Raw genomic sequence first — 25,804 nt, 5'->3', positions numbered from 1 at the left:
TTCCTGGGGTATTTTGCAGTACAAAATCGAAAGGGAGAAAAAGCACTATCTATCCACATTCTTTGCATAGTTATTCTCCTGTGCATTCTAAGATGAACTAAAATAAGACCGTACTTTTTTTATCTTGTATAGAAATAATTTTATGTCAAATCAAACGTTTACAATATAAAACCTTTGAAGTAACGGTTATGACTACAACTATCACTCAACAATGGAGATATGCCCTATCTAGTTCAAAAAGGAATGGTTCGGTACCACAAGATCTCAGATGTGAGCAGGAGAGCAGGTCACCTCAATTATATTTAATTCCTAATACAGATGATAAAATTTATCATTAGCATCTGGCATCATTAGCATGTAGCAAATATTAAGAAATTTATAGCAAATAAGGTAAGATGATTTCTAGCTAGATTTCTTCTTTTATATAAGAGAAGAAAGCCTCTTCCAATTATATAATTTGGAAATTAATACAAACTTAAGGTATTTCCCTGTATTTTAACCAAACATGTAGGACAAATTGAGTCATTTTGTGGGATAAAAGAACCAAATCAATAATAAAAGAACACTACTACTTTTTAAATAAATAGAAATATAATTAAAGCTAAGTGTATCCAAGTTTTCAGTTTTTAAATTGAAACACATTTTCTTTAATACATACACATATACGTGTTCACAGACAAGGTCTGATTTAGATCATTTGAGTTCTTTAACCAATAATCCCTTCAATTTGTTCTTTCTCACATGAATACAACAAACTCTTCTTAAAAACTTATCTATTTAGAGAAAAAATTTTTTTCACTTCTTAAGTAGGCTCTATGCCCAATGTGGGGCTTGAACTCATCACACAAGATCAAGAGTGGCACACTCCACTGATGAGCCAGCCAGGTGCCCCTAAAAAGCGTACCTATTTCTAGCTTTAAAAAGCTATCCTCCTATGTTTCAGACAGGTATCTGACAGGTATTTTCCTATGCTTATACACTTAACCGGAAAGATACACAAATTGTTTTACATCAAGCAGATTTATAACTATGTTAAAGTCTATAGGCATTTGAGTGGTAAGTAATGATTTTAGTTAAACAGAGGGTTAGCAAGTCACGTGGGAAAACTGGAGACTCTGACCTCCTGCCTACAAGAACTGTTCTTACAATGTGAACTGCCTGCAGGTAGAGGCATTTAGAGGTAGGAAGAGACGAAGCTGATTTTGTTTCACATCCAGTTACATGTGAAATTTGCTTTATTAGGAAACCTGACTGGCATACCAAAACAGAATTTGCTACTGGCCTACAAACCCCACAAACGAAATTCCACTTTGAAGACCACAAACAGTGCTGCGTCCTTTGGGAACTAGTGTTCTGTCAGGGGTCCAAAGTAAGACCCACTTTTGCATTACAACAGCTAGACTGTCCTCCAGGGTATTCACCAGCTTCCAGCATGGAGCTTTCTCATGTGGGCATATGTGGACGCAGCACTTCTTTTGGGGGCCAGACTAATTCGGCCCGGCGTGACTAAAATGTGGGCAACTGTTGCTTAGAGTAAAAGGAAGCACTATTGTGGATGTCCTTTTAGATCATGCCTAAAATTCACCACATGCTAAAGGAAAAAAAAAATCATCCAGAGCCTTTGGAAGGTACCCTAATAACAAATCGAGAAGTTAATGGTAGACTGGGCATACCAGTATTTACTCTGAAAAAAAAGAGTAACAAAGTTAACTATGGCCTTCCTTCCTCCAGCCAATACCTCTGCCCTGAGAAAAACAACAGGTGAACATTCATTCTGTTCTTCTAGAAATAAGTGCAGCATTTTTCCTGATTGCAGTAAGCGATTTGTAAGACTGCATTTCACTAAAAAAACAATAACTTAATTCAACCCTTAATTCAACTCTCAGCTAAGTCTTCTGGGCAATAAATAAGAAAACATTTTGTTTTTCTCTGCTGCCTAACTCTTCGATTTTGCCGTATTTAAAAGCACTGAATTCTCCTTACAGGGTATCCATTTATAACAGTTATTAGTCACCTAAGATTAGGGAGCCTTACCGTAAAAAGTATCTATTACCCAATATGACAAGGTAATCCTTATAAGATGCTTTGTGTTTTTATCATGTATTTCCAGTCAGTCACATACATGTGATGCATACTAACCAAATGTCATCCTGAGGACATGCTCAGCAAAGTGGACAAATCATAAGAAAAGAAGTGAGCTCTGTGAGGTCAATTTTGATCAAAGAGAATGTGACAGGACAAAAGTGAAGAACTGCACCTGCGACCATCTTCCTCTGCTCTGTGAATTGGGAGTTTGCCTGTTAGCCCTTCTATTTACCAACACAGACACCTGCCAAAAACTGCCAAACACACAAAGAAATAACGGTTTGTTATGGAAGCTCGTGTCTACAACAGAAAACTAAAAAAGCATCCAGCCTTGTTTTCCATTCAAACAGTTGATCTCTGGCCGAAAACCACCCTTCCTGAAAATGAAGGGCACTGAACGAATTAGACGTAGTCTGGGGATGCCAACATGAAGCGCAGGCCGAAATATCAGAGAGTAAAAGGGCAGCTTTAGAAGAAAAAACTGGACCATTTTAGATGCTAATCCAGTAGTCTAGTTTACATGATATGTAACTTCTCAGAAAAATTATCTGATAAAAAGGGCCAGGAGAACAGAAAAACGGAAGCAGCAGCAACAGAGCTTGGTGAGGCCTGTGGGGAAGGGAAGAGGACTGAGCAGGACCTCAGAGGAGCAGAATGAAGCTCTGGTTCTACATGAAAAGAATAAACTCGAAATCTTGTTAGATGTAAGAAACCTCCCATACCTTTGAAAAGATCTGACCCCAAAAAAAGAGAAATGTTATCACTTTTCTCTAAGGAATTACGGACAAGAGAAATGACGCCTCAGCTCCTTGCCTCTTCTATCATGGGAGTTGGCATCCTGTGGGTTCCAGCAGGCAGTCTGCAATATGGATCCACAAAAATCTGTTTGGCACCAGAGCTAACCTACCGATGGTGCAGAAAGCAAATACACAGGGTGAGTGAGACCAGATTCCACAGTACTTGATTCAAATGTTTACTGAACAGACAGGTCAGTATCGTCGGCCCTTTGTCTATCACTGACAAATGGTTTTTGTATACTTTATTACAAATAAAACAATCTTGTTGACAATACCATCTATCATCTTACAAACATATGAGAAAACAGTCCTAGAGTAATAGTATATCTCTAGGAACTGAGCTTTTCTTACAAACAAATGAACTATACTATGAGTAAGTTCTGTATTTAAATCTATACAGCGTCTTTAAGTAATGTGGAAATGAAATTATGATTTATTAATTTACATAAAAATTACTTTATACATTAAAGAATAATTTTTCAAATTGTTAAAAAAAAAGTCTGAAGCCGTCATTATTGGGATTCATGGGACATGGTTTGTTCTTCTATCACTTGCTTCACAATTTCTGCCAGTTTTAGTCGATCCACTTTATCTGTGAATCCACGACCTGAAATGCACAAAAAAAAAGGTCAGTCTCCAAATGTTTGGAGTGAGATTGTTAACAGGGATCCAGTAAGGTACCCAAGGGGTGTGAGACTGGGGCTCTGCAGTGTGGAATCTGCAGCACAAAGTTCATCTGAACTCTGGAGAGCAAGTGAGAGGGCTGGACGTCCATGCCTGTGCAGTTAAGCAGGACTAACCCCATCCCAGAGTACTCCACTCACTTTCTAGCCTCACTTCCCCTCAAAACAGCCCCAGCTCAGCCCCCAGACATCCTCCAGGTTCCACATGTAATGACTTCTCCGCGTTCATGGAGAAAGGGAGAAGTAAGTTTCCTACCATTCCAACTGAAGCTTTGCAGAGTATCTCTTAGGAGTTTGCATTCCCGGTTATACTTCCAAGCCTCCTGCATTACTTCATTCAGCTTTTCATCTTCATTCTCTCCTATTAATAAAGATGAAGAAGAAGTTGCGTTTTCCTGTGGCATCATGGGATGTGAAGTGTCAGAGACGGAAGGACATGATGTCCAGCTTGTTGAGAAGTGGTGAGTTAAGGGGCAAACTTTCACAAGACGCTGTTGTTACTACTAGTCCCTACCTTATATGGAGGCCACTTCTGGGCTCTGAACTCTTATTCTGACAGCCTCACACAACTCCTCTCGTGGCCCCAGGGTCTTAGCACTGGGGTATGGGAAACAGGCAGAGTCAGACTCTGCTGCTGAGCAAGAATACCTGGTTAACCTAAGAGACCAAACGACGAAGGGAGAGCAAGGCTGAGGGGACCACCTCTTTGTCCTAGGCTCATTTCTTACTTTGGAAGCCGCGGTACACCCTGGGAGTTCTCTTAAAACCCAAGAAATCTAGATGGTTTTCTGGTCTACTACTTGAAGCCTCTCATTCATCTGCTGAGGAGAGTCCATGACACCCCAGTGAGTGTATTAAAAGAAAGCTGTCACTCAAAAGGAGACATGCACAAGTCACACTCTGCCCATGATACAAGTAGCAGCAGGGGTCACTTCTGAACTTGGGAGGTATTCTCTTTATATCCACAAGTTAATGACGGCCTTGTACTCTAAAGGCTCCGGAAACGTTCCTGACCTTCACAAGCTGATCCTGACCCTGTCCCCATTTTCCGTTCTCCATCTTCTATCCTGTGCCCTCGTTAACAAACTAAGAAAACACAAAACTGCATGCTGCACCAGACGCGGGCAATTATACGCCAACTAGCAGTTTCACAGAAAACCAAAAGGGGGACGAAACTTACCACCTTTCTGAGTTCCCACTGCCTTCTCTTTTTAGTGGGCACAGATTTATACATATATAAAATTACATAATAACTTATATAAATTTATAATTTAAATAACTTATATAATTATTTTCTTACAACACAAAGATGAAACAGACAGCCTCAAATTAAACCACTCCTTCTGCCATGTGCATGTGAGCACGTGCACACACACACACACTCACACTCACACACACGGAACATTGGTAAATGGCGTGACCTTTACCAGCCTGGGGGAGAATACACTGAGCAATCACATCTCGGAGCTTTTCCAAGGCAACATTTGAATCCTCGGCTCCATTTTCACGGTCGTGGATATAAACACCGTCCTTTGGCTTGGTGCTTTAAAAGTTTGGGAGAGAGGTAATAACAAGGTGAAACCTCAAAAACCAACTCTCCACAGCTGTTTACTCTAAAGATAAGGCAGCACATTTTTCAGATAAATGATTAACTATAGAGTGTCTCCACCTCCTCATGCTATTTAACAAGCCATCCTTTCCACCCTCTTAAGAGGTAGAAAAAGGGCAGACCCCTGGCTGACCTCTCCCAATCCTGCACTCAGGCACACCAACCATGGAGAATCCACAAAATAAGCTTAGTTACCCGAGTAATTTCCTTTTTCTCAGAATGGGGTTGTTCACAGAGTGCAGGGGTTTGAGGCTGACTTTCAGATCCTGGATTCTCATGTTGGCCAACTGTTCTGCGTGAGCCTGCTGGATTCCTGCAACCACCGCCTGAATGTAAACACGGTCATCAGTTTTCACACTCACTTCAGGGCACCTAAAGAGCCAATCTAAGAGAGTAGGAAGGACAAGCTCAAAGAACTAAGAAGGTAGTTTCACTGTTATGCTGGCAGTATACAAATTTTGATAAGCCAGAGAGCATTCTTCCCCACGGATTGGCAAGCCCAGGGAATACCAGGCAAACCAAGGGCCGTACAACAGCTAGCTCTTCTTCCCTGCGTGTGGACAGAAATGCAAGTAAGAAGTGCTAACAAGACTTATGTTCACAGTCACTGGCAAGAGCAAGTGTAAAGAGAGGCATTCGTGGCCATCAGGGGAAAGGCTGGTAAGCTGCTGCCTGAGAAGTCTCCTGTAGTGGCATTTATTCACTGCCCCCACAGTGTAGACAATCATTTCAGCCCTGATGGCTCAGAACCCCAACTACTTCGTACGATAAGCATGGTAGATCATCAGAAACTGATCTATAAGCCAGTCAATTAATTTACAATGAGAAATAACTGTCAATGGAGTCTAGAACTTTTGAAGTCTGTGTCTTTGTGACCAGTGCCGGCTCCTACTATGGGCAGACCAATTAAGGAAGATAAATAATCAGCAGAAAGCTTTCTAAGAACAAGATGATCCCATGTTTATATTTTTCAACAGGACAAACTGTGAGTGTGTGTGTGTCTCCACAAAATAAGATCAGTAAGGATACATTAAGCCATAGATTACCTCATCTCTGAAGGGTGAGACTGAGGCCAGGAGAATGAAAAGGAGTTTATGCTTTTTATTTTATATACCTCTGTACTATTTGAATTTCAACAATAAAATTTGATAGTTTTAAAAAGTAGTTCCCTGTTAAGCATGCAATTATATCAGGTAGAGTTTGAACTCATTTAAGGGAACTATAATAGCTGGCCTTGGCTAAACTCCACTGGATCCTCACATCACCCTTATCAGTGATGGCCCAATCAAAAAGATGAGAACAGCTCAAGGTTGTCAGCTCAGACTCCATCTCCTAGGCAGGGCTTAGATGGACACCATCCAACATCCATATATGTGGCCATTTTTCTGCACTTCAGAGTTAGCCAACCTACATCATGACCCCATTATTTCTTCAGAAATGGGAATATATGGTCTGTCACCTTGCAGCTCCATCTTAGAGGCCTAGGGGCCACTCTCTCTCATTAAGAAGATTCTGCATATCCATATTTGGCTTCATTATACACTAAGTCTAAAGTAACTCCAGAAAGCAATCTTATTTCTTCAATCCCAAGATCTTGAGGAAAGCCACACTATAACCCCTATGTGCCGATTTAAATTATCTCAGGATTTTGGACTGATCAAACCAATTCTGGACTACTGGGCATATTTAAACCAGGAGGACAACGACACAAAATCAGATATGGCCAAGAACTCTGTTCTTTCCAGCTCTTTCTTTCCCATACTCCACCAAAACTAAGGGAAGACTGAAAGTTTTTTTCCTATTATTCCCTTACCCTTTCTCACACTTCAACCCCGTGCCTTCTAAGTGGGTAAAACTCACGTCTGCATCACTGCCTTTACCTCTCAACTACACTATAGTCCCACACAATGCATCTCATTCATTTACATGTCCATCTAAACAGTATCTAAAACCTAAGAGACTTGCCTTGACCTAAACCAGCTTTGTTCCTGATTTCCCTCTATTTGTCAATGGTATCACTAGATATGACCCCCATTGTCCCCTTAATATCTACTAAGTCCTCAAAAACTGTAGAAATTTGTCTTAGAAAATATTGAGTCTATTCATATGTCTCCACTTCTCTGCTCCTAGAGTTGCCCGTCAGCTTGCAGATGACTGCAGAAGTCTTAGGTTGGCAAGTCTGCAAGTCTGGCTGACCATCCCTAAATACCTTCCCTGTGGCAAATATCTTCCCCCAAATTTACAAAGGCCCCTCAGTTATGCGCTACTAAGACTTAAGCTCCTCTGTGTACTTCCAAAGCCTGGCCCTGCCACAGATGTCTCCCGGACTTCCCATTAATAAGCTAGGTGATTTTTCCCACTCAGGCACTTCGGTCTGTAATTGTTCGCCCCTGGTGTTCCCCACACTTGGGCACTTACGCTGTCTGCTCATATTCTTTGAGGCAGCTCATGGCTAAACCCATGAACCGGTTAAAAACTGCCATGCAGTAATTAAAATATGGGAGGGTTGCCTTCTCTTTGGGAACTCTTCCTTAGTTACACCCCTTCAAAGATGTTCTCTTTTTCTGAATTCCCACAGCATTCATAGAAAATGTAGCATGCAAAGCTCTGATGTCTGAAATGTTCCCTCCCTGTTTCAGGTAAATTGATCTTTCCAACCAGTCTTGTTTAAACCCCTCAGGGGAAGGGAGGGTGTCTCACAGTACTATGTGCCCCTCAACCCCACAGCACAAATATGAAGGATTTAGTGTGTATTCACTGGGCCCTGATCTGGTCTTTTATGCAAAGAAGCTTTTATTTCAGACCCTGACTTTCAGGAAAGCAGGGACACCTCTCTGGTAAAGACTGAGTTCTCTGTATTGCTCCGCTTTGAGCCCTCGCTGAACTTTGTCCCAGCATTCCTTCTCAACAAAGCCTTTTTGGTGAACAAAGCAAGCATCATTCAAAACCTTATCCATCATCAGTTGAGCAGAGGGTAGCACATTATCCAAGGCCTCTGTCGAGTTGAGCCATGGGTGGTCCAACACGCCCTCGATGGTGAGTCTTTCCTCTGGTTTGACCTTTAAGAGCCTGTGGAGAAAAGGCCAACAGGGTGCTGTGCATAGTTGCTTCCAGAAGGCCAGGAAGTTCCTGGGTCTGGTTCTTACCAGCTCCAGCTTCTGACTTTCTACAAACTCCTACAAGCTTAGGCTTTCCATCTGCAGGAAGGGGTGGGGTTCTAGTCCCTAGCCACTAGTTGTGAGGGCACTGTTATCCTTTGCTAGTCCTTTCTATACTAGACAGAGTGAGATAAAAAAGACAGGAAAAGGCTTAATCCAGTGATACTTCAGACTGAGTTCTAGGTTCAATAAGCCCACATACAGCTTATAGTTCCTGAGACTTGAATCTCCACATTCATGTTTTTTAGGACAGCGGGCTCCAATTTCCAAATGGGACTCAAAGTGCTCTTTTGGCTGACAGTGGCTACAAAGAGGGTCATTTAGTAATGAAAATCCAGGTTGCTATTTGTGATAAAACTGACAGATGTAACCATATGAACCCTTTATTCCAAAAACATTCAAAAGCTAAAAATTTAGAGTTTCTGAGAGGGGAAGGCATTTCCTTCTAAGCTGAATGTATTGCTATGTACCATCTGCATTTTGATCGTACTTCTTTACATCTTGTCTGTTCATGCTGATGCAATTCTTAGCTCACTTCAGCATGTTTCCTAGGCTTTTTACAGCCCCTCCTTCCAACTACATATCCTCCCGCTATAAATGTCAGAGTCAGGACAACACGTGCACTTGCTCTTTCAGGTTCTCTGCAACCTCTGGGTCATTCTGAACAAACAGCTTCAGATTCTAAAGAAAGGATTATTTAGAAAAGAATCCAAGGGGCGCCTGGGTGGCTCAGTCAGTTAAGCATCCGACTCTTGATTTCAGCTCAGGTCATGTACGATCTCATGGTTTGTGGGTGTGAGCCCTGCATCGGGCTCTGCATGGACAGTGCGGAGCCTGCTAGGGAATTTTTTCTCTCCCCCTCACTCTGCCCCTTCCCCCGCCTCAAAAAAAACCACAAACAAACATAGGGAAAAGAAAGAAAAGAAAAGAAAAGAAAAGAAAAGAAAAGAAAAGAAAAGAAAAGAAAAGAAAAGAAAAGAAAAGAAAAAAGAAAAAGGAAGATAAAAATCCCGAAGCTGAAAGAAGATAATCAATGTCACTCTAGGGACAGGAAATATATTCTACAGAACTGACAAAGAACCACTTAGAGGATACTGATGTTTTGGTTAAGTAGCTGAGAATACAGTGTGGAAACAGCATGGGAAGACAAATGATGCTGTAAACATTGCCTCTGCCCTCCGCCCTCCTAAGAAGTTTTACTTACAGATTTTAGAAACTAGTCCCTCTTTATATACATAGATCCTTAACCAGTGGGATAAGCTCACTTTTGAAAGGGAGTAATCTCCACAGAGAAATGGCTGTGGTGTCAGGAGACAGCTCCGGGCACTGCCCCATTAATGCCTATCTTCATCGCATTACAGATGAAGAAACTGAAACCAAAAGAGGGAAAATTGCTCAGTGAACACAAAGCAGTAGGAATGCTGGAAGAGTGCCCAAATCCCAGGCAACTGGGCCTCCCACACAGGCGGGCAGGAAAGGCAAATACACCTCAAATTTAGGTCTGACTTCTTACCTAGTCCTTCAGCTACCAAAGGACTCTGTCAACTCTCCCTCACCCACTCACTAGGACTAAATCTTCTAAATCTGTCTCAGCAGTGGGGAGTCTAGAGGCCTACACAATCAGCCGCATACCCCCAGCAGCCAAAGAATGAAAAGCCAAAGTGTCATTGTCATCTTAGCCCCTGAGTTCAGTTCCCGATGCCACGTCTTTTCCACATGACTGGCTAACATGCGGGAAGGGCACACCACAGGGCTTACCACTTAAGGTCCTAAATTAATGTTCACAGAGACAGTAGCTACCGAGGGACCTGGGTTCGCATCCCTGAGGACAAATTCTAAGAATGCAGCAGGTGGGAGCAAAGCTCCATTTTCATCAAGGTGGAAATGCAGAGCTCTCATCTCAGACCGCAGGGATGAGAATTCTATGATGTGCAAACAGGAAGGAACATGCCTGGGAAAGCAATGACTTTTCCCTTGTGCTCCACCACCTTAGGCCTCCTTGGCCTCCCCACCCTGCAGCATGGGGACTCACTTCCTCACAACATCTTTGGCCATCTCCGAGATCTGGCTCCACTCTTCTTCTGGGAACTCAAAACTGCCCGTCATGATCTTTCTCCGCATATCCTTTGGGATAGTCCGGCTGTGGTGTTTGGAGTAAAAAGGAGGGTATCCACATAACATCACGTAGATAATCACCCCTAGGGACCACAGGTCACAGCTCTGAAAGGAAAAAGAAAAGAGTCACTTATGAGCAGAGGTACAGCCCCAAAATAAAGCCCCCAGGACCAGCCCAGAGACAGCCCCTAAAATACACAGGGTAGTATCTCCAAAAATCACTTAACAGAGACTGGAAAAGTTTCAGGAAGTCTTAAGGGAACTAACCTTTCTCTCCATATGTTTTATATGCCACCACTGCTACATATATACACACCAGCACACAAGGCCAGTCTAGGGTGAAATAAACAGTCAGTTTTATTCTCATTGCTCAGGCCCAAGCTACTAGCTGAGCCTTGGGTACAGGTGTACGACACTTCATCTCCAGCTACAGACGTAACAGATATAAACCAGCTGGTTGGGAAACATGTGCTAGGTCAACCTGGGCAAGGTTGAGGGTACAGGAACCAAGTAGCTAGGACACAGGCAGGTTGACCCTGTAATATAGCACAAGTCATTTCATCAAAACCCAAAGCAGTTTGACACAGATCAGAAAGAGCCAGTAGAGGAAGAACAGGAGGTCTAAAAGCATTCCTTTGATGACTCATTGCACCCATGTGCCAGACCATACACCATTCTTGGGGAAGATCTTCGGAAAGAAAGAAAATTGCCACCAACTACTTTGTCTGTAGGTGTTAAGGTGCCTTCATGGGCAATAGTCACAACATGATCATTAATAAAACACTCCTAATTTAGTTAAATGCAGCTCTACCTGCCTCAGAACCTGGGTCCTCAGAGGCTCCAATTCAAGCCTGTCTTGAATTGCAGGACAAAAGCAGTGTCTGCCTGACAGAGGCAGCCCAGGGAGCCTGCCACTGAGGCCACATGCTCTCGCCATACCACAGCTGCGTCCTGCTGAGAAAAGCTTAGAAAATGGGGTGTCTCAGGTACTCCCACCCATGTTTTGGCATCATACTAATGGGTATTCGTAGATGGCATGACCCATGCTATAGAACATAATTAAAAAATTATAGAAGTGAAAGGAATCTTAAAAATAATTCAAATCCCTCCCTTTCCACATGACGAAACTGATACTACTTTTTAAAATTGAGGTTGATAGGGGCGCCTGGGTGGCTCAGTCGGTTAAGTGTCCGACTTCAGCTCAGGTCACGATCTCGCAGTCCGTGAGTTCGAGCCCCGCGTCGGGCTCTGGGCTGATGGCTCAGAGCCTGGAGCCTGCTTCCCATTCTGTGTCTCCTTCTCTCTCTGCCCCACCCCCGTTCATGCTCTGTCTCTCTCTGTCTCAAAAATAAACGTCAAAAAAAATAAAATAAAATAAAATAAAATTGAGGTTGATATGTTTAACTTCTAAAAATTTAATTGTATCTTATATTTTTGTGAAAATATTATTTGCAAATGTAGCATTCAGTGTTCATTTAGTTGCCAATATAAAGATTATCTCTAGACGAACTTATATACACGTTCAAAAGTAATGTTTATTATTCAAAAGCTGTTTATTATTTCAATATGCTACTCATGTACAGTGCATCATTTTTATGAATCCCATGCTAATTCATGAACACCACAGGGTTTACAAAATGGAACAGGAAAAGAAGAAAAAAATAGCACCAGAAAATAATATATCACACAAGAATTCACTGCATTCATGCTGAGATTTTAGCAAGTGGATCAATGTCATCTGAGTGCTTCTACCCCTCACTTCCTGCCTGCATCAAGAAGCAGGAAGCAGTTTCTGAGTCTGATGCCGTAATCAGCACAGCCCTCAAACCGTCACCCCATAAGAGCAGAGCTGCCTGTGGTTTTGAGTCTGTAAGACCAAGATGTGGAGCAGTAATTACTTGGGGACTGACGAGTGTTAATCATGAAAGTAGATGTTCAAGGTTCTGGTTACACTGTGCCAGTGACAGTGCGAAGCACAGGGTCATGAGTGGCAGAGGTCCCTGTGTGTTCTTTCATACGTATGTCTGTGTGTACATGTGTGCAGACACTATAGGAATACGTGGCACCCTCTAAGGTGTGGGACCCAAGAAGAGCCGGCCTACTGCCTTTTTACCACACCCAAGTCCTTCTCTGTCATCTATATTCAGCCATGAGTCCCCAAGCAGCATCATTTTTTTTTCTGATCTACTCAGTGACTCCAGGACCTGTTTTAAAAGGCCCTAATATTCTTGTGCTTTAGAGCAGAGATCCTGATGCCTAGACTACAGACTGAGAACTGTGATAGTACCAGGAACACATGCTGTGTGTCACAGACACTGTTCTAAGTTCACTATTTTTGGGTAAGAAAGAATGGCCATGGAACATTCTCAGAAACGGCCTCCACCTCAAAAAAGCGAGACAACCATGTCTTTTAAATGTGGTCAGTGGACTATACAGTTACCCGAATAAATAACCTACAGGCAACCACTGCCCTTGGTTCCTGCTGCAAAACCTCAATTGCTAAGAACCTTATTTCATATTTCATCAGACAAAAACTTGAATTCCAAGTACTCTTCTGCATGTGTGGCTGCTGCCAGCTTTTTGGGCAGGAATATTATTAAGGGATAAGAATGGAATTGGCCACATTCCCAAAGAGCCACAAACACCTCACAGAAGAGGGGCTACACCTGAGGGGTGAAGGCAAGTATCTCTTCCCCTACCTTGTTGTAAGTGTAGGGTGTTGGTGAGGTAGGTATGATGCCAGATTTCTCCTTCTGATGCCTTCTCTGCGCCTCCAGTACCTGTCAGAGTCAGACCAAAGGGGACAATTTATTGAAAACCACAGCAACGACCTACAACTTGAGAAAGAATGCTGGAAGGCTGAAGAGGGTAGACACTGGCGGTCAATAATTAAAAACAACAACAACAACAACTTCTGTAAAACACAAACTGTCAAAAACCTTTTACCCCTCTTACAACCGACAATTTATCAGTATTTGCCCAGGTCAAGGACATGAAGATCAAGTCCTTAAAAGAGACTGAACTCTTCTTCCTGCCCATCAAGGTATCTGAGATCATGTATTTTTCCTGGAGACACGGACATTCCCTTATGCCTGTATAAAAGCAGACCAGCGCTGGCCAGTGGATCAGGTTTGAGGTACTTGTTGCCATCAAGGACTATAGCAGTCATGTAGGTCTGGGTGTTAAGTGTTCCAAAGAGGTAACCATGGGGACATCGTCCTGGCCAAGCTCTCCATTGTCCTGGGCAGGGAGACCCCTGGGGGAACAATACTGGCACACCCCACAGATTACTTGAAAGTGACAGGATGATGCAACTCTGTGCTGGTCTGCTTCCCTTGCACACCCAGACCCCCATGCCCATGAAGCTGCTGATGGCAGGTGTTGATGACAGCTGCCACACCTCGGCCAGGGGCTGCAATGTCACCTGGGGCAACTTGGCCAAAGCAATCTTCGATGTCATCTCCAAGATCTATAGCTGCCTTCCCCCTGACACTCTGGAAAGAGACTGTGTTCACCAAGGCTCCCTGTCAGGAATTCACTGACCATCTTGACCACATCAGAGAGTCTCCATGCAGAGAACTCAGGCTCCAGCTATGGTCACCACACAGTGTTCTTACACAAGAGAAATAAAGCGAATTAATTAAACCTGAAAAAGAAAATACTGTTTATAATAGCACAAAAAACAGTAAGGATAAATCTAACAAAGATGGGAAAGACCTATACACTGAAAACTACACAAATGTTGCTAAGAAAAACTAAAGGCAAAAATAAATGGAGCAATACAGCCTGCTTATGGGTCGGAAGGCTCGGTATTGTTTGGGTGTCAGGGCCCCTACATCGAACCATACTTCTAAAAGAACCCTAGTCAAAATTCCAACAAGCTTTTTTGTAGAATTTAACAGCTGACTCTAAGTTCATATGGAAATGTAAAGAAATTAAAATAGCTAAAACAACTATGGAAAGAACAAAGTTGGCTAACACTACCTTATTTTATATTATTTTAAAATAATTATTATATTATATAACTATTATAAAGTCACAGTAATCAAGACAGTACAGTACTTGTTAAAGACAAGCAGATCACTGGAACAGAACAGATAATCCAAAATTAAACCCACACATGTACATTCAACTGATCATTGACAAAGGCTCAAAAGCAATGCAACGAAGAAAAGATAGCCTTTTCAACAAACGGCACCAGAACTGGATACACAAATGCTAAAAAATTAGTGTGGATCCATACTCATGCATTACACAAAAATTATATCAAAATGGATCACACACCTAAATGTAAAGCCTGAAACTATAAAACTTGTATGAGGAGATCTTGGGTGATCTTGGGTTAGACAAAGATTTCTTACATAGGAGACCAAAAGCTGAGTCCATGAAACATTTTTAAAAATTGATAAATTGGCTTTCACCAAAATTAAAATCTTTTGCTCTTCAAAAGACACTGTTAAGAGAATGAAAAGACAAGCCACAGACTGGAAGAAAATCTTCCCAAAGCATATATCTGATAAAGGACTTACATCCAGAATACATAAAGAACTCTCAAATTCGGCAATAAGAAAACATAATTTTAAAAATAGGGTGGGGCACCTGGGTGGCTCAGTTAGTTGAGCGACCAACTCTTGATTTCAGTTTAGGTCATAATCTCATGGTCTGTGGGTTTGAGCCCCACCATGTTGGGTTCTGTGCTGACAGCGTGGAGCCTGTTTGGGATTCTCACTCTTCCCCCTCTCTCTGCCCCTCCCCACTCACGCTCTCTCTCTCTCTCTCTCTCTCTCTCTCTCTCAAAATTAAATAAATAAAAATAATTTAATTAAATTAAAATTAAAATGGGAAAAAGATTTGAACAGATGCTTCACCAAAGAAAATATACAAAAGGCAAAGAAGCACCATGAAAAGATGCTCAACATCATTTAGTCATTAGGCATATGCAAATTAAAAGCACAATGAAATACCACTGCATGCCCACTAAAAAAGACCGCCCAGGGTGCCTGATTGGCTCAGTTGATTAAGCATCTGACTCTTGATTTGGGCTCAGATCACAATTTCACAGGTTAATGGGTTCGAGGGTGGAGCCTGCTTGGGATCCTCTCTCTCCCTCTCTCGTTGCCCTCCCCCCCACCTCCCTCAATAAATAAGTTAACTTAAAAATAATAATAAAAGACTGCCCATACCAAATGCTGGTGAGAGTGTGGACACCTTACACTCTCAGACACTGCTGATGTGGATGTAAAATCGTACAACCACTCTGGAACACAGTCACGTTGTAAATAATGATCTAGCTATTCCACTTCTAGGTATTTATCCAAGAGAAAAGGAAATAATTTTGTACAAAAACTTGTACACAAATGTTTATAAGAGCTTTATCTGTAATAGCCCAAAACTGAAACAACCACATATCCACCAATAGATGAATGGACAAACAAATCAAGATACACCAACATAATGGAATACTTATTAGCAGTAAAAACAACTAAACTATTTACTGATACATGTAACAACATGTAATTACACTGAGTGAAAGAAAACACCCAAAACTGAAAATACTGGATGATGTGCTACTTTACACATAAATCTGCAGAAAATGCAAATAATCTATAATGACAGAAAGCAGATCACTGGTTGCCTGGGAATGAGAGGACAAGAAGAGAGGCAGGGAAAGATTACCAAGGAGTACGCTAAAACTTTTGAGGGTGACGGATATGTTCACAACCTTGATTGTGGTGATGGTTTAATGAGATTATATAAATATATATATTAAAACTTACAAATTATGTAATTTAAATATGTATAGTTTATCATGTATCAATTATATTTCAATAATTTTTTTTCCCTTAAAGAGGGCTTCTTTGGTAAAATAAACCTTGAAAAGAAGTATCAGCTATGTAAAAAAAAATACAACACTCTGGCCATGATGGATTAACCAGTACAACTTTCTTTCCCACCACACACAACTTGAACATTGGACAAGATATAAGAGAAAGTGGGGCATCTGGGTGGTTCAGTCAGCTAAGCATCCAACTGTAGATTTTGGCTCAGCTCATGATCCCTGGGTCATAGGATGGAGCCCTGTGTCAAGGCATGAAGCCTGCTTGAGATTCTCTCTCCCTTTGCCCCTCTCCCCACTGCTCATGCTCTCTCTCTCTAAGAAAAGATAAAAAAATAAAAAGATTCCTTCTTATCTTAAAACAAAAAAGATATGAGAGAAAACTGTTTTCTGACACTGAATAATATACAACACAGGTCAGCAAAGCCTGAGAGATAGCAAGCAAATGTGGTAATCCATATGATCTGTCAAGAAGCATTTTCTGGAATGCAGTGCAGGGAGAGATTCTAAGCAGGGTACAGAGGGCTCACAGGAGTTCAGTAGTGTGGCCAAAATTTGTGGAGCAGACTACCAACCGTGGGGAAGGTACGCAAGAACCTGCCTAAGGATCCCTTTGATCTTTGGGTACATACAGTAAGCTGCACATGGTACAGCAAGACTCTGTGAGACCAGAGGAGCAACCAGCTACTAGAACAACTACTCGGGATCTATAAGCTGAATAATTCCCAGATGCTGCAGAAGTCTAGGAGATACCTGAGGTCCGACTAGCCAAGGTAAAGAGACTTATTGATCATCTGGGGCATCAACAGAGGACCACAAGTTTTCCTGTAGGTAGCAGGGCTGAGGTAACCCGAGAATAAGGCCTCATCTAGACTCACCCTGGAAGAATTGCAAAGCAAGTTTCAAGACAACCAAGTGGACCTGCATGTAACTCACCACTCACCAAAACAATCTTTTTATATACTTTTCTTTAAAAAAAATTTTTTTTAACGTTTATTTTTGAAAGAGGCACAGAATGCGAGTGGGAGAGGAGTAGAGGGAGAGGGAGACACAGAATCTGAAGCAGCCCCGGGCTCTGAGCTGTCAGCACAGAGCCTGACACAGGGCTCAAACTCATGAACCGTGAGATCATGACCTGAGCCGAAGTCAGACGCTTAACCATCTAAGCCATCCAGGCGTCCCTGTCTGTAAATATTTTTAAATGACAACAAAACCCAGACATTCACCAACATAATATTATAACATCCAGCACCCAATAAAAATTTCTTCAACATGCAAAGAAGCAGGAAAATGTAATCCATAACCAGGAAATGTGATCTGTAACCAAGGAAAAAAGTCAGTCATAAAAGCAGACTCAGAAATGACAAGGGTGGTGCAATCAGCAAAGATTTTATTACGTATGTTGAGGTACTTAAAGGTAAATATAAACATGAAATAAGAAAAGAAACAGATGATATGTCAGAAATGTGGGGCACCTGGGTGGCTCAGTTGGTTGTACATCCAACTTATGGTTTCGGCTCAGCTCATGATCTCGCCATTCGTGGGTTTGAGCCCTGCATTGAACTCTGCACTGGCAGTGTAGAGCCTGCTTGAGATTCTCTCGCTCTTGCTCTCTCTCTCTGCCCCTTCCCTGCTCACTCACTCTCTCTCAAAATAAATAAATAAACATTAAGTAAATCAGAAATGAAGAAATTCACAGATTAGACAATGCAGAAGAAAAGAGTAGTGAAATTCAAGTCATAGTAACAGAATTTGGCCAAAGTGAAAGAGAGAGAAAAAAAGATGAAAAAAAAAAAAAGATCACGGAGTGTCTGGCTGGCTCAGTCGATGGATGGACCACGAAACTCTGGATCTCGGGGTTGGAATTCAAGCCCTACCTTGGGTGTAGAGATTACTTAAAAATAAAATCTTAAAAAAACAAAACAAAACAGAACCTTAATGCTCTGTGTGTGATCTAACCTACATGTAACTGGAGTCTTTGGAAAAAGGCAGAGAGAGGACAAGCAGAAAAATATTTGAAGAAATGTCTGAAAATTGTCCTAAACTGATAAACACCATAAACTGACGGATCCAAGGAACTCAATAAACCCCTAGTAGGAAACAAACAAACAAACAAACACCTACACCACAGTCAAATTTCTGAGACCTGATTAGGATCTAGGATGTAGAAAGCTGGAGTGTTACTCCCATCCTAACAGCAAGGAAAAGCTAAATTACAAAATCATCACTTTTCTTGAACCGATTAGACATCAGAGGTCTCAAGACAATGAAATATTGTGCATTCTAAAGAAAGGCCCTTCCAGTAAGAAGCAAGATGTGAAAACTGGCTCACCTATGACAAGCCAGGAGGGAGCATTACAGCATGCCATATGAGTAAAAAGAATTCAGCTAAATTTTTCGCAAATTGCTAAAGGCAAAGTGTGGGCTAGCATGAGGGCTAGAAGACCCTGTAGGAACCATAGAAACAAAGGGAGTTTGCACCACTCACAGACGCTTCTGCACAGACTTCCGTGTTTGACTTTGGCTCAGGTTCATGGGTTCAAGCCCCACATCAGGCTTTGTGCTGACAGCTTGAAGCCTGGAGCCTGCTTCAGATTCTGTGTCTCCCTTACTCTCTGCCCCTCCTTGCTCGCATTCTGTCTCTCTCTCAAAAGTAAATAAACATTTTAAAAGATTAAAAAATATATACAAAACTTCAATAAATAGATCTGTATTTTTAAACTGACTGAATCATTAAACATTTTCTACAATGAAAACTCTAAAATACGTATCTATCTACCTATCTATTTATTTTTTAATTTACATCCAAGTTAGTTAGCATATTTAGTTGCATTGTTAGTGCAACAATGATTTCAGGAGTAGATTCCTTAATGCCCTTACCCATTTAGCCCATCCCCCCTCCCATAACCCCTCCAGCAACCCTGTTTTTTTCTCTATATTTAAGAGTCTTTTACGTTTTGTCCCCCTCCCTGTTTTTATATTATTTTTGCTTCCCTTCCCCTATGTTCATCTGTTTGATGATACTTGAAGTCATATGATACTTGTCTTCCTCTGACTGACCAATTTCGCTTAGCATAATACCCTCTAGCTCCATTCACATAGCTGCAAATGGCAAGATTTCATTCTTTTTGATTGCCTAGTAATACTCCATTATATATATGTATGTGTTGTGTATATATCTTTATCCATTCATCCATCAATGGATATTTGGGCTCTTTCCACACTTTGGCTATTGTCAATATAAACATTGGGGTGCATGTGCCCCTTCAAAACAGCATACCTGCATCCCTTGGATAAATACCTAGTAGTGCAATTGCTGGGTCGTAGGGTAGTTCTGTTTTTAATTTTTTGAGGAACCTCCATACTGTTTTCCAGAGTGGCTGCACCAGCTTGCATTGCCACCAACGATGCAGAAGAGATCCTCTTTCTCTGCATCCTCACCAACATGTCGTTGCCTGAATTGTTAATGTTAGCCATTCTGACAGGTGTGAGGTGGTATCTCATTGTGGTTTTGATTTGTACTTCCCTGATGATGACAGATGTTGAGCATTTTTTCACGTGTTGGTTGGCCATCTGGATGTCTTCTTTGAAGAAGTGTCTATTCATGTCTTTTGCCCATTTCTTCACTGGATTATTTATTTTTTTGGGTGTTGAGTTTGATAAGTTCTTTATATGTTTGGGATATTAATCCTTTATCTGATATGTCATTTGCAAATATCTTCTCCCATTCTGTCGGTTGTCTTTTAGTTTTACTGATTGTTTCCTTCTCTGTGCAGAAGCTTTTTATCTTGATGAGGTCCCAATAGTTCATTTTTGCTTTTGTTTCCCTTGCCTCTGGAGATGTGTTGAGTAAGAAGTTGCTGCGGCAGAGGTCAAAGAGCTTTTTGCCTGCTTTCTCTTCTAGGATTTTGATGGCTTCCTGTCTTACATTTAGGTCTTTCATCCATTTTAGGTTTATTTTTGTGTATGGTGTAAGAAAGTGGTCCAGGTTCGTTCTTCTGCATGTCGCTGTCCAGTTTTCCCAAAACCATTTGCCAAAGAGACTGTCTTTTTTTCCATTGGATATTCTTTCTTGCTTTGTCAAAGATTAGTTGGCCATATGTTTGTGGGTCTATTTCTGGGTTCTCTATTCTGTTCCATTGATCTGAGTGTTTTGGGGCCAGTACCATACTGTCCTGATGATTACAGCTTTGTAATACAACTTGACGTCCGGAATTGTGATGCCTCCAGCTTTGGTTTTCTTTCTCAGGATTGCTTTGGCTATTCAGGGTCTTTTCTGTTCCATACAAATTTTAGGATTGTTTGTTCTAGCTCTGTGAAGAATGCTGGTGTTATTTTGATAGAGATTGCATTGAATATGTAGATTGCTTTCATAATATCAACATTTTAACAGTATTTGTTCTTCCAATTCATTGAGCATGGAATATTTTTCCATTTTCTTGTGTGTCGTCTTCAATTTCTTTCATAAGCTTTCTATAGTTTTCAGTGTATAGATTTTTCACCTCTTTGGTTAGGTTTATTCCAAGGTATTTTATGGTTTTTGGTACAACTGTGAATAGGATCAATTCCTTGATTTCTCCTTCTGCTGCTTCATTATTGGCGTATAGAAATGCAACCAACCTGTACATTGATTTTATATCCTGCAACTTTGATGAACTCACGAATCAGTTCTAGCAGTTTTTTTGGTGGAGTCCTTTGGGTTTTCTACTTAGAGTATCGTGTTGTCTGCAAAGAGTGAAAGTTTGACTTCCTCTTTGCTGATTTATGCCTTTTATTTCTTTCTGTTGTCTGATTGCTGAGGCTAGGACTTCCAACACTATGTTGATTTACAGTGGTGAGAGTGGACATCCTGTTGTGCTCCTGTCCTTAGAGGAACACTCTCAGTTTTATCCCATTGAGGATGATATTAGCAGTGGGTCTTTCATATGTGGCCTTTATGACCTTGTGAGGTATGATCTGTCTATCCCTACTTTTTTGAGGGTTTTTATCAAGAAACAGTGCTGTATTTTATCAAATGCTTTTCAGCATCTATGGAGAGGATCATATGGTTCTTGTCCTTTCTTTTATTAATATGATGTATCACATTGATTGATATGTGGATATTGCACAAATTTATTCCTGCATCCCAGGAATAAATCCCACTTGATCATGGTGAGTATAATTCTTTTAATGTATTGTTGGATCCAGTTGGCTAGTATCTTGTTGAGAATTTTTACATCCATGTTCATCAGGGAAATTGGTCTACAGTTCTCCTTTAATTGGCGTCTTTGTCTGGTTTTGGAATCAAGGTAATGCTGGCTTCACAGAATGAGTTTGGAAGTTTTCCTTCCATTTCTATTTTTTGGAACAGCTTCAAAAAAATAGGTGTTAACTCTTCTTTAAATGTTTGGTAGAATTCCCCTGGAAAGCCATCTGGCCCTGGACTCTTGTTTGTTGAGAGATTTTTGATTACTGATTCCATTTCTTTACTGGTTATGGGTCTGTTCAAATTTTCTATTTCTTCCTATTTCAGTTTTGGCATTTATATGTTTCTAGAAATTTGTCCATTTCTTTCAAATTGCCCAATTTGTTGGCATATGATTGCTCATAATATTCTTATTATCATTTGTATTTCTGCAGTGTTGGTTGTGATCTCTCCTCTTCCATTCATGATTTTGTTTATTTGGGTCCTTTCCTTTTTCTTTTTGATCAGTCTGTCTAGGGGATTATCAATTTTGTTAATTGTTTAAAACAGCTCCTGGTTTCATCAATCTGTTCTACCATTTTTCTGATTTTGATATAATTTATTTCTACCCTAATTTTTATTATTTCCCTTCTTCTGCTGGTTTTGGGCTTTATTTGCTGTTCTTTTTCCAGCTCTTTTAGGTGTAAGGTTAGGTTGTATAATTGAGACCTTTCTTCCTCCTTTAGGAAGGCCTGGATTCCTATATACCTCCCTCTTACGACTGCCTTTGCTACATCCCAGAGGTTGTGGGTTGTCGTGTTTTCATTTTCATTGGCTTCTATGTATTTTTAATTTCTTGGTTAACGCATTCATTATTGAGTAGGACGTTCTTTAATCTCTAAGCATTCGTGTTCTTTCCAAATTTTTTCTTGTGGTTGATTTCGAGTTTCATAGCGCTGTGATCTGAAAATATGCAAGGTATGATCTCTATCTTTTTGTACTTATTGAGGGCTGGTTTGTGACCCAGTGTGTGATCCATTTGGAGAATGTTCCATGTGCACTCAAGAAGAATGCCTGTATTCTGCTGCTTTAGGATGAAATGTTCTGAATATATCTGTTAAGTCCATCTGGTCCAGTGTGTCATTCAGTGCCATTGTTTCCTTGTTGATTTTCTGCTTAGATGATCTGCCCATTGCTGTAAGTGGAGTGTTGAAGTCTCCTACTATTACGGTATTATTATCAATGAGTTTATGTTTGTGATTAATTGATTTATATATTTGGGTTCTTCCATATTGGGGGTATAAGTATTTACCATTGTTAGATCTTCTTGGTGGATGTCTATCTCTTAATTATGATATAATGCCCTTCTTCATCTCTTGCTACAGTCTTTATTTTAAAATCTAGTTTGTCTGATATAAGTATGGCTACACCAGCTTTCTTTTGAGGACCATTAGCATGACAGATCATTCTCCATCCCCTTACTTTCAATCTACAGGTGTCTTTAGGTCCAAAATGAGTCTCTTATAAGCAGCATACAGATGGGTCTTGTTTTCTTATCCATTCTGATACCCTATATCTTTTGATTGGAGCATTTAGTGTACTGAAAGATATGAATTTAGCACCGTTCAGTTGCCTATTGAGTTGGTATTTCTGATGATGCTCTCTAGTCCTTTCTAGTCTTTGTTGCTTTTGGTCTGTTCTGTTTTGTCTTTTCTCCACACAAAAGTCCCCCTTACAATTTCTTGCAGGGCTGGTTTAGTGGTCACAAACTCCTTTAGTTTTTGTCTGGGAAACACTTTATCTCTCCTTCTATTCTAAATGACAGCTTTGCTGGATAAAGAATTCTTGGCTACATATTTTTCCAAATCAGCATATTGAATATACCTGCCACTCTTTTCTGGCCTGCCAAGTTTCTGTGGATAGGTCTGCTGTGAACCTGATTTGTCTTCCCTTATAGTTAAGGACTTTTTTTTTCTTTGCTGCTTTCATAATTCTTTCTTGTCTGTGTATTTTGTGAATTTGATTATGATACGCCTTGGTGATGGTCGGGTTTTGTTGAATCTAATGGGATGAATCTAATCTTTGGGATGTGCTTCTTGGATTTTGATGTCTGTGTCCTTCCCAGATTAGGAAAGTCTTCCACCATAATTTGCTCACATAAAACTCCTGCCCCTTTTTCTCTCTTCATCTTCTGGGACTCCTATGATTCAGATGTTATTCCTTTTTAATAAGTCACTGAGTTCTCTAAGCCTTGTATCATGCTCCTTTGCCTTTGTTTCCCTCTTTTTTTCTGCTTCATTAGTCTATAATCTGGTCATCTAAATCGCTGATTCGTTGCTCTACTTCATCCATCCTTGCCGCTATGGCATCCATTCAAGATTGCGTCTCAGTTACCACATTTTAATTTCTTCCTGACTAGATTTTATTTTTTTTTTATATCCACAGAAAAGGATTCTATGACGTTTTCAACCCCAGTTGGTATTCTTATTATCGTGGTTCTAAATTCTAGTTCAGACATCTTGCTTATATCTGTGTTGATTAAGCCCCTGGCTGTCATTTCTTCCTCTTCTTTCTTTTGGGGTGAATTCCTTCGTTTTGTCATTTTGGAGGAAGAAAAAAATTAATAAAGTAAAAAATGAAAAGTAAAAATTTAAAAACAAAACATAAATCAAATAAAGGAAGCTAGATCCTAAGTGTGTTTTGGTCTGCTTGTTGACAGAAGCTTGATAGAACAGAGAAAAAAAAGGAAAGGATAAAAGAAAAAAAAGATAAGAAAAAATTTAAAAATTAAAAAAACTTAATGTAATAAAATAGAATAAAATGAAATAAAATGAAAGAGAAATAAAAAAAACTTTTTAAATAAAAAATAAAGGAATAAAAATAAAAAATTTTCTTTCTGTATTAAAGAATGAGGAAGAAAAGGAAAAAGAAAAAAGGAAACATTTAAGCAAAAACAGAAGCAAATAAAACGAACAAATAAATGAACCAGCGAACAGAATGAAACCCGAATGAAGTTACATCCAGTTTACCCCAGAACTGAAACTATGAAGCCTTCCATAGTCCATACACTAAGCAGGTGGAATGCCTTATGCTGTTTTTCTAGGGGATATGCTTGGAGGGCGCACTTAGGCAGGACTTGGTGTAATGGCTCCATTCTCCACTAGGTGGCTGCTTAGCTTACTGGGGTGGAACAGTGTGGTGCGCATGTGTGCATATGCACGCATGCATGTGGGAGAGGTGGAAATGGTTTCACCCAACAAATTTAAAAAAATTTTTTAAATAAGAACAAAAAACTGCTGCTCTTCAAAAGACCATTAAGAAAACTGAAATGCAAGCCACAGTCTGACAGAGATATTCATAATATATACGTGGTAGGCAGAATAATAGCTCCCCAAAGATTTCCATGTCCTAATCCCTGAAGCCTGTGAATATGTTACCCTACAGAGCAAAGGGACTTTGCAGATTTTATTAAATGAAGGATGTTGTGGGGCGCCTGGGAGGCTCAGTCAGTTAAGCATCTGACTTCAGCTCCGGTCATGATCTCATGGTCTGTGAGTTTGAGCCCCGCGTCGGCCTCTGTGCAGACAGCTCAGAGCCTGGAGCCTGCTTCAGATTCTGTGTCTCCCTCTCTCTGACCCTCCCCCGTTCATGCTCTGTCTTTCTCTGTCTCAAAAATAAATAAACGTTAAAAAATACATATATTTAAATGAAGGATGTTGAGATGGGAGACTATCCTGGATTATCTGGGTGTGTCTAATGTAATCACAATTATAAATGGGAAGCAAGAGTGTCAGAATCAGAGAAACTGGAAGACGCCATACTACTGGCTTTGAAAACGGAAGAAGAGGCTACCAGCCAAAGAATGCAAGGCACCTCACAAAGCTGGAAAAGGCAAGGGAATGAATTCTCCCCTAGAAATTCCATAAGGAACACAGTCCTGCCAACACCATGAACCATTTCAGACTTCTAACCTCCAAAACTTTGAGATAATAAATGTGTTGTTTCAAGCCACTAAGTTTGTGGCAATTTGTCATGGTAGCAATAAAAAGTAATATACATATACAACAAAGAACTTGTATCCAGAAAATAGTAAGAACTTTTTATACCTCAATTATAAAACCAACAACCAAAAAAGGGCAAGAGATTTGTACACATACAAGAGAATGGTGTACACATATTTCACAATGGAATGTCCAACAAACACATGAAAAAGCACTCAACAGTAGCCATTAAGAAAATGCTATAATCAAATCCATAATGAAATAATACTGTGGACCTACCAGAAAGACTGAGATTATAAAGTGTAACTAAGTTGGTAAGAACATGAAGCAACCGAAACTCTTTAACTGGTGAATAT

At 40.5% G+C, this 25,804-nt stretch overlaps 2 protein-coding genes across 8 annotated transcripts in view; one reads left to right on the top strand and one right to left on the bottom strand.

Moving 5' to 3' along the window:
* Positions 1-25,804, top strand: part of TMEM116 (transmembrane protein 116) — a 152,287-nt gene that overhangs the window by 109,985 nt on the left and 16,498 nt on the right. Inside the window, exon 11 of one of the 3 annotated variants that reach the window (XM_019467428.2) lies at positions 3,939-4,026. The exons of 1 other annotated variant lie outside the window; for it this stretch is intronic. In XM_019467428.2, the coding sequence (XP_019322973.1) occupies positions 3,939-4,026 (88 nt within the window). Of the gene's footprint in view, positions 1-3,938; positions 4,883-25,804 lie in introns of those variants that run through there. One more of the 3 variants, XM_019467425.2, reaches the window with a different exon arrangement.
* MAPKAPK5 (MAPK activated protein kinase 5) overlaps positions 3,110-25,804 on the bottom strand; it is a 41,729-nt gene continuing 19,034 nt past the window's right edge. For 3 of the 5 annotated variants that reach the window (XM_053902032.1, XM_019467423.2, XM_053902034.1), the window contains 7 exons: positions 13,147-13,227; positions 10,365-10,552; positions 8,123-8,243; positions 5,370-5,500; positions 4,987-5,108; positions 3,822-3,926; positions 3,110-3,489 (listed from right to left, as the gene is read on the bottom strand). In XM_053902032.1, coding sequence (XP_053758007.1) covers positions 3,395-3,489; positions 3,822-3,926; positions 4,987-5,108; positions 5,370-5,500; positions 8,123-8,243; positions 10,365-10,552; positions 13,147-13,227 — 843 coding nt within the window. In that variant the 3' untranslated portion in view covers positions 3,110-3,394. The remainder of the gene's footprint in view (positions 3,490-3,821; positions 3,927-4,986; positions 5,109-5,369; positions 5,501-8,122; positions 8,244-10,364; positions 10,553-13,146; positions 13,228-25,804) is intronic. The other 2 variants (XM_053902033.1, XM_053902035.1) reach the window with 1 other exon arrangement.

Source organism: Panthera pardus, unplaced genomic scaffold (genome assembly GCF_024362965.1).
Source record: "Panthera pardus isolate Hobbes unplaced genomic scaffold, ASM2436296v1 HiC_scaffold_15, whole genome shotgun sequence".
NCBI classification, from domain to species: Eukaryota; Metazoa; Chordata; class Mammalia; order Carnivora; family Felidae; genus Panthera; species Panthera pardus.
This window is presented reverse-complemented; position numbering and strand designations above follow the sequence as displayed.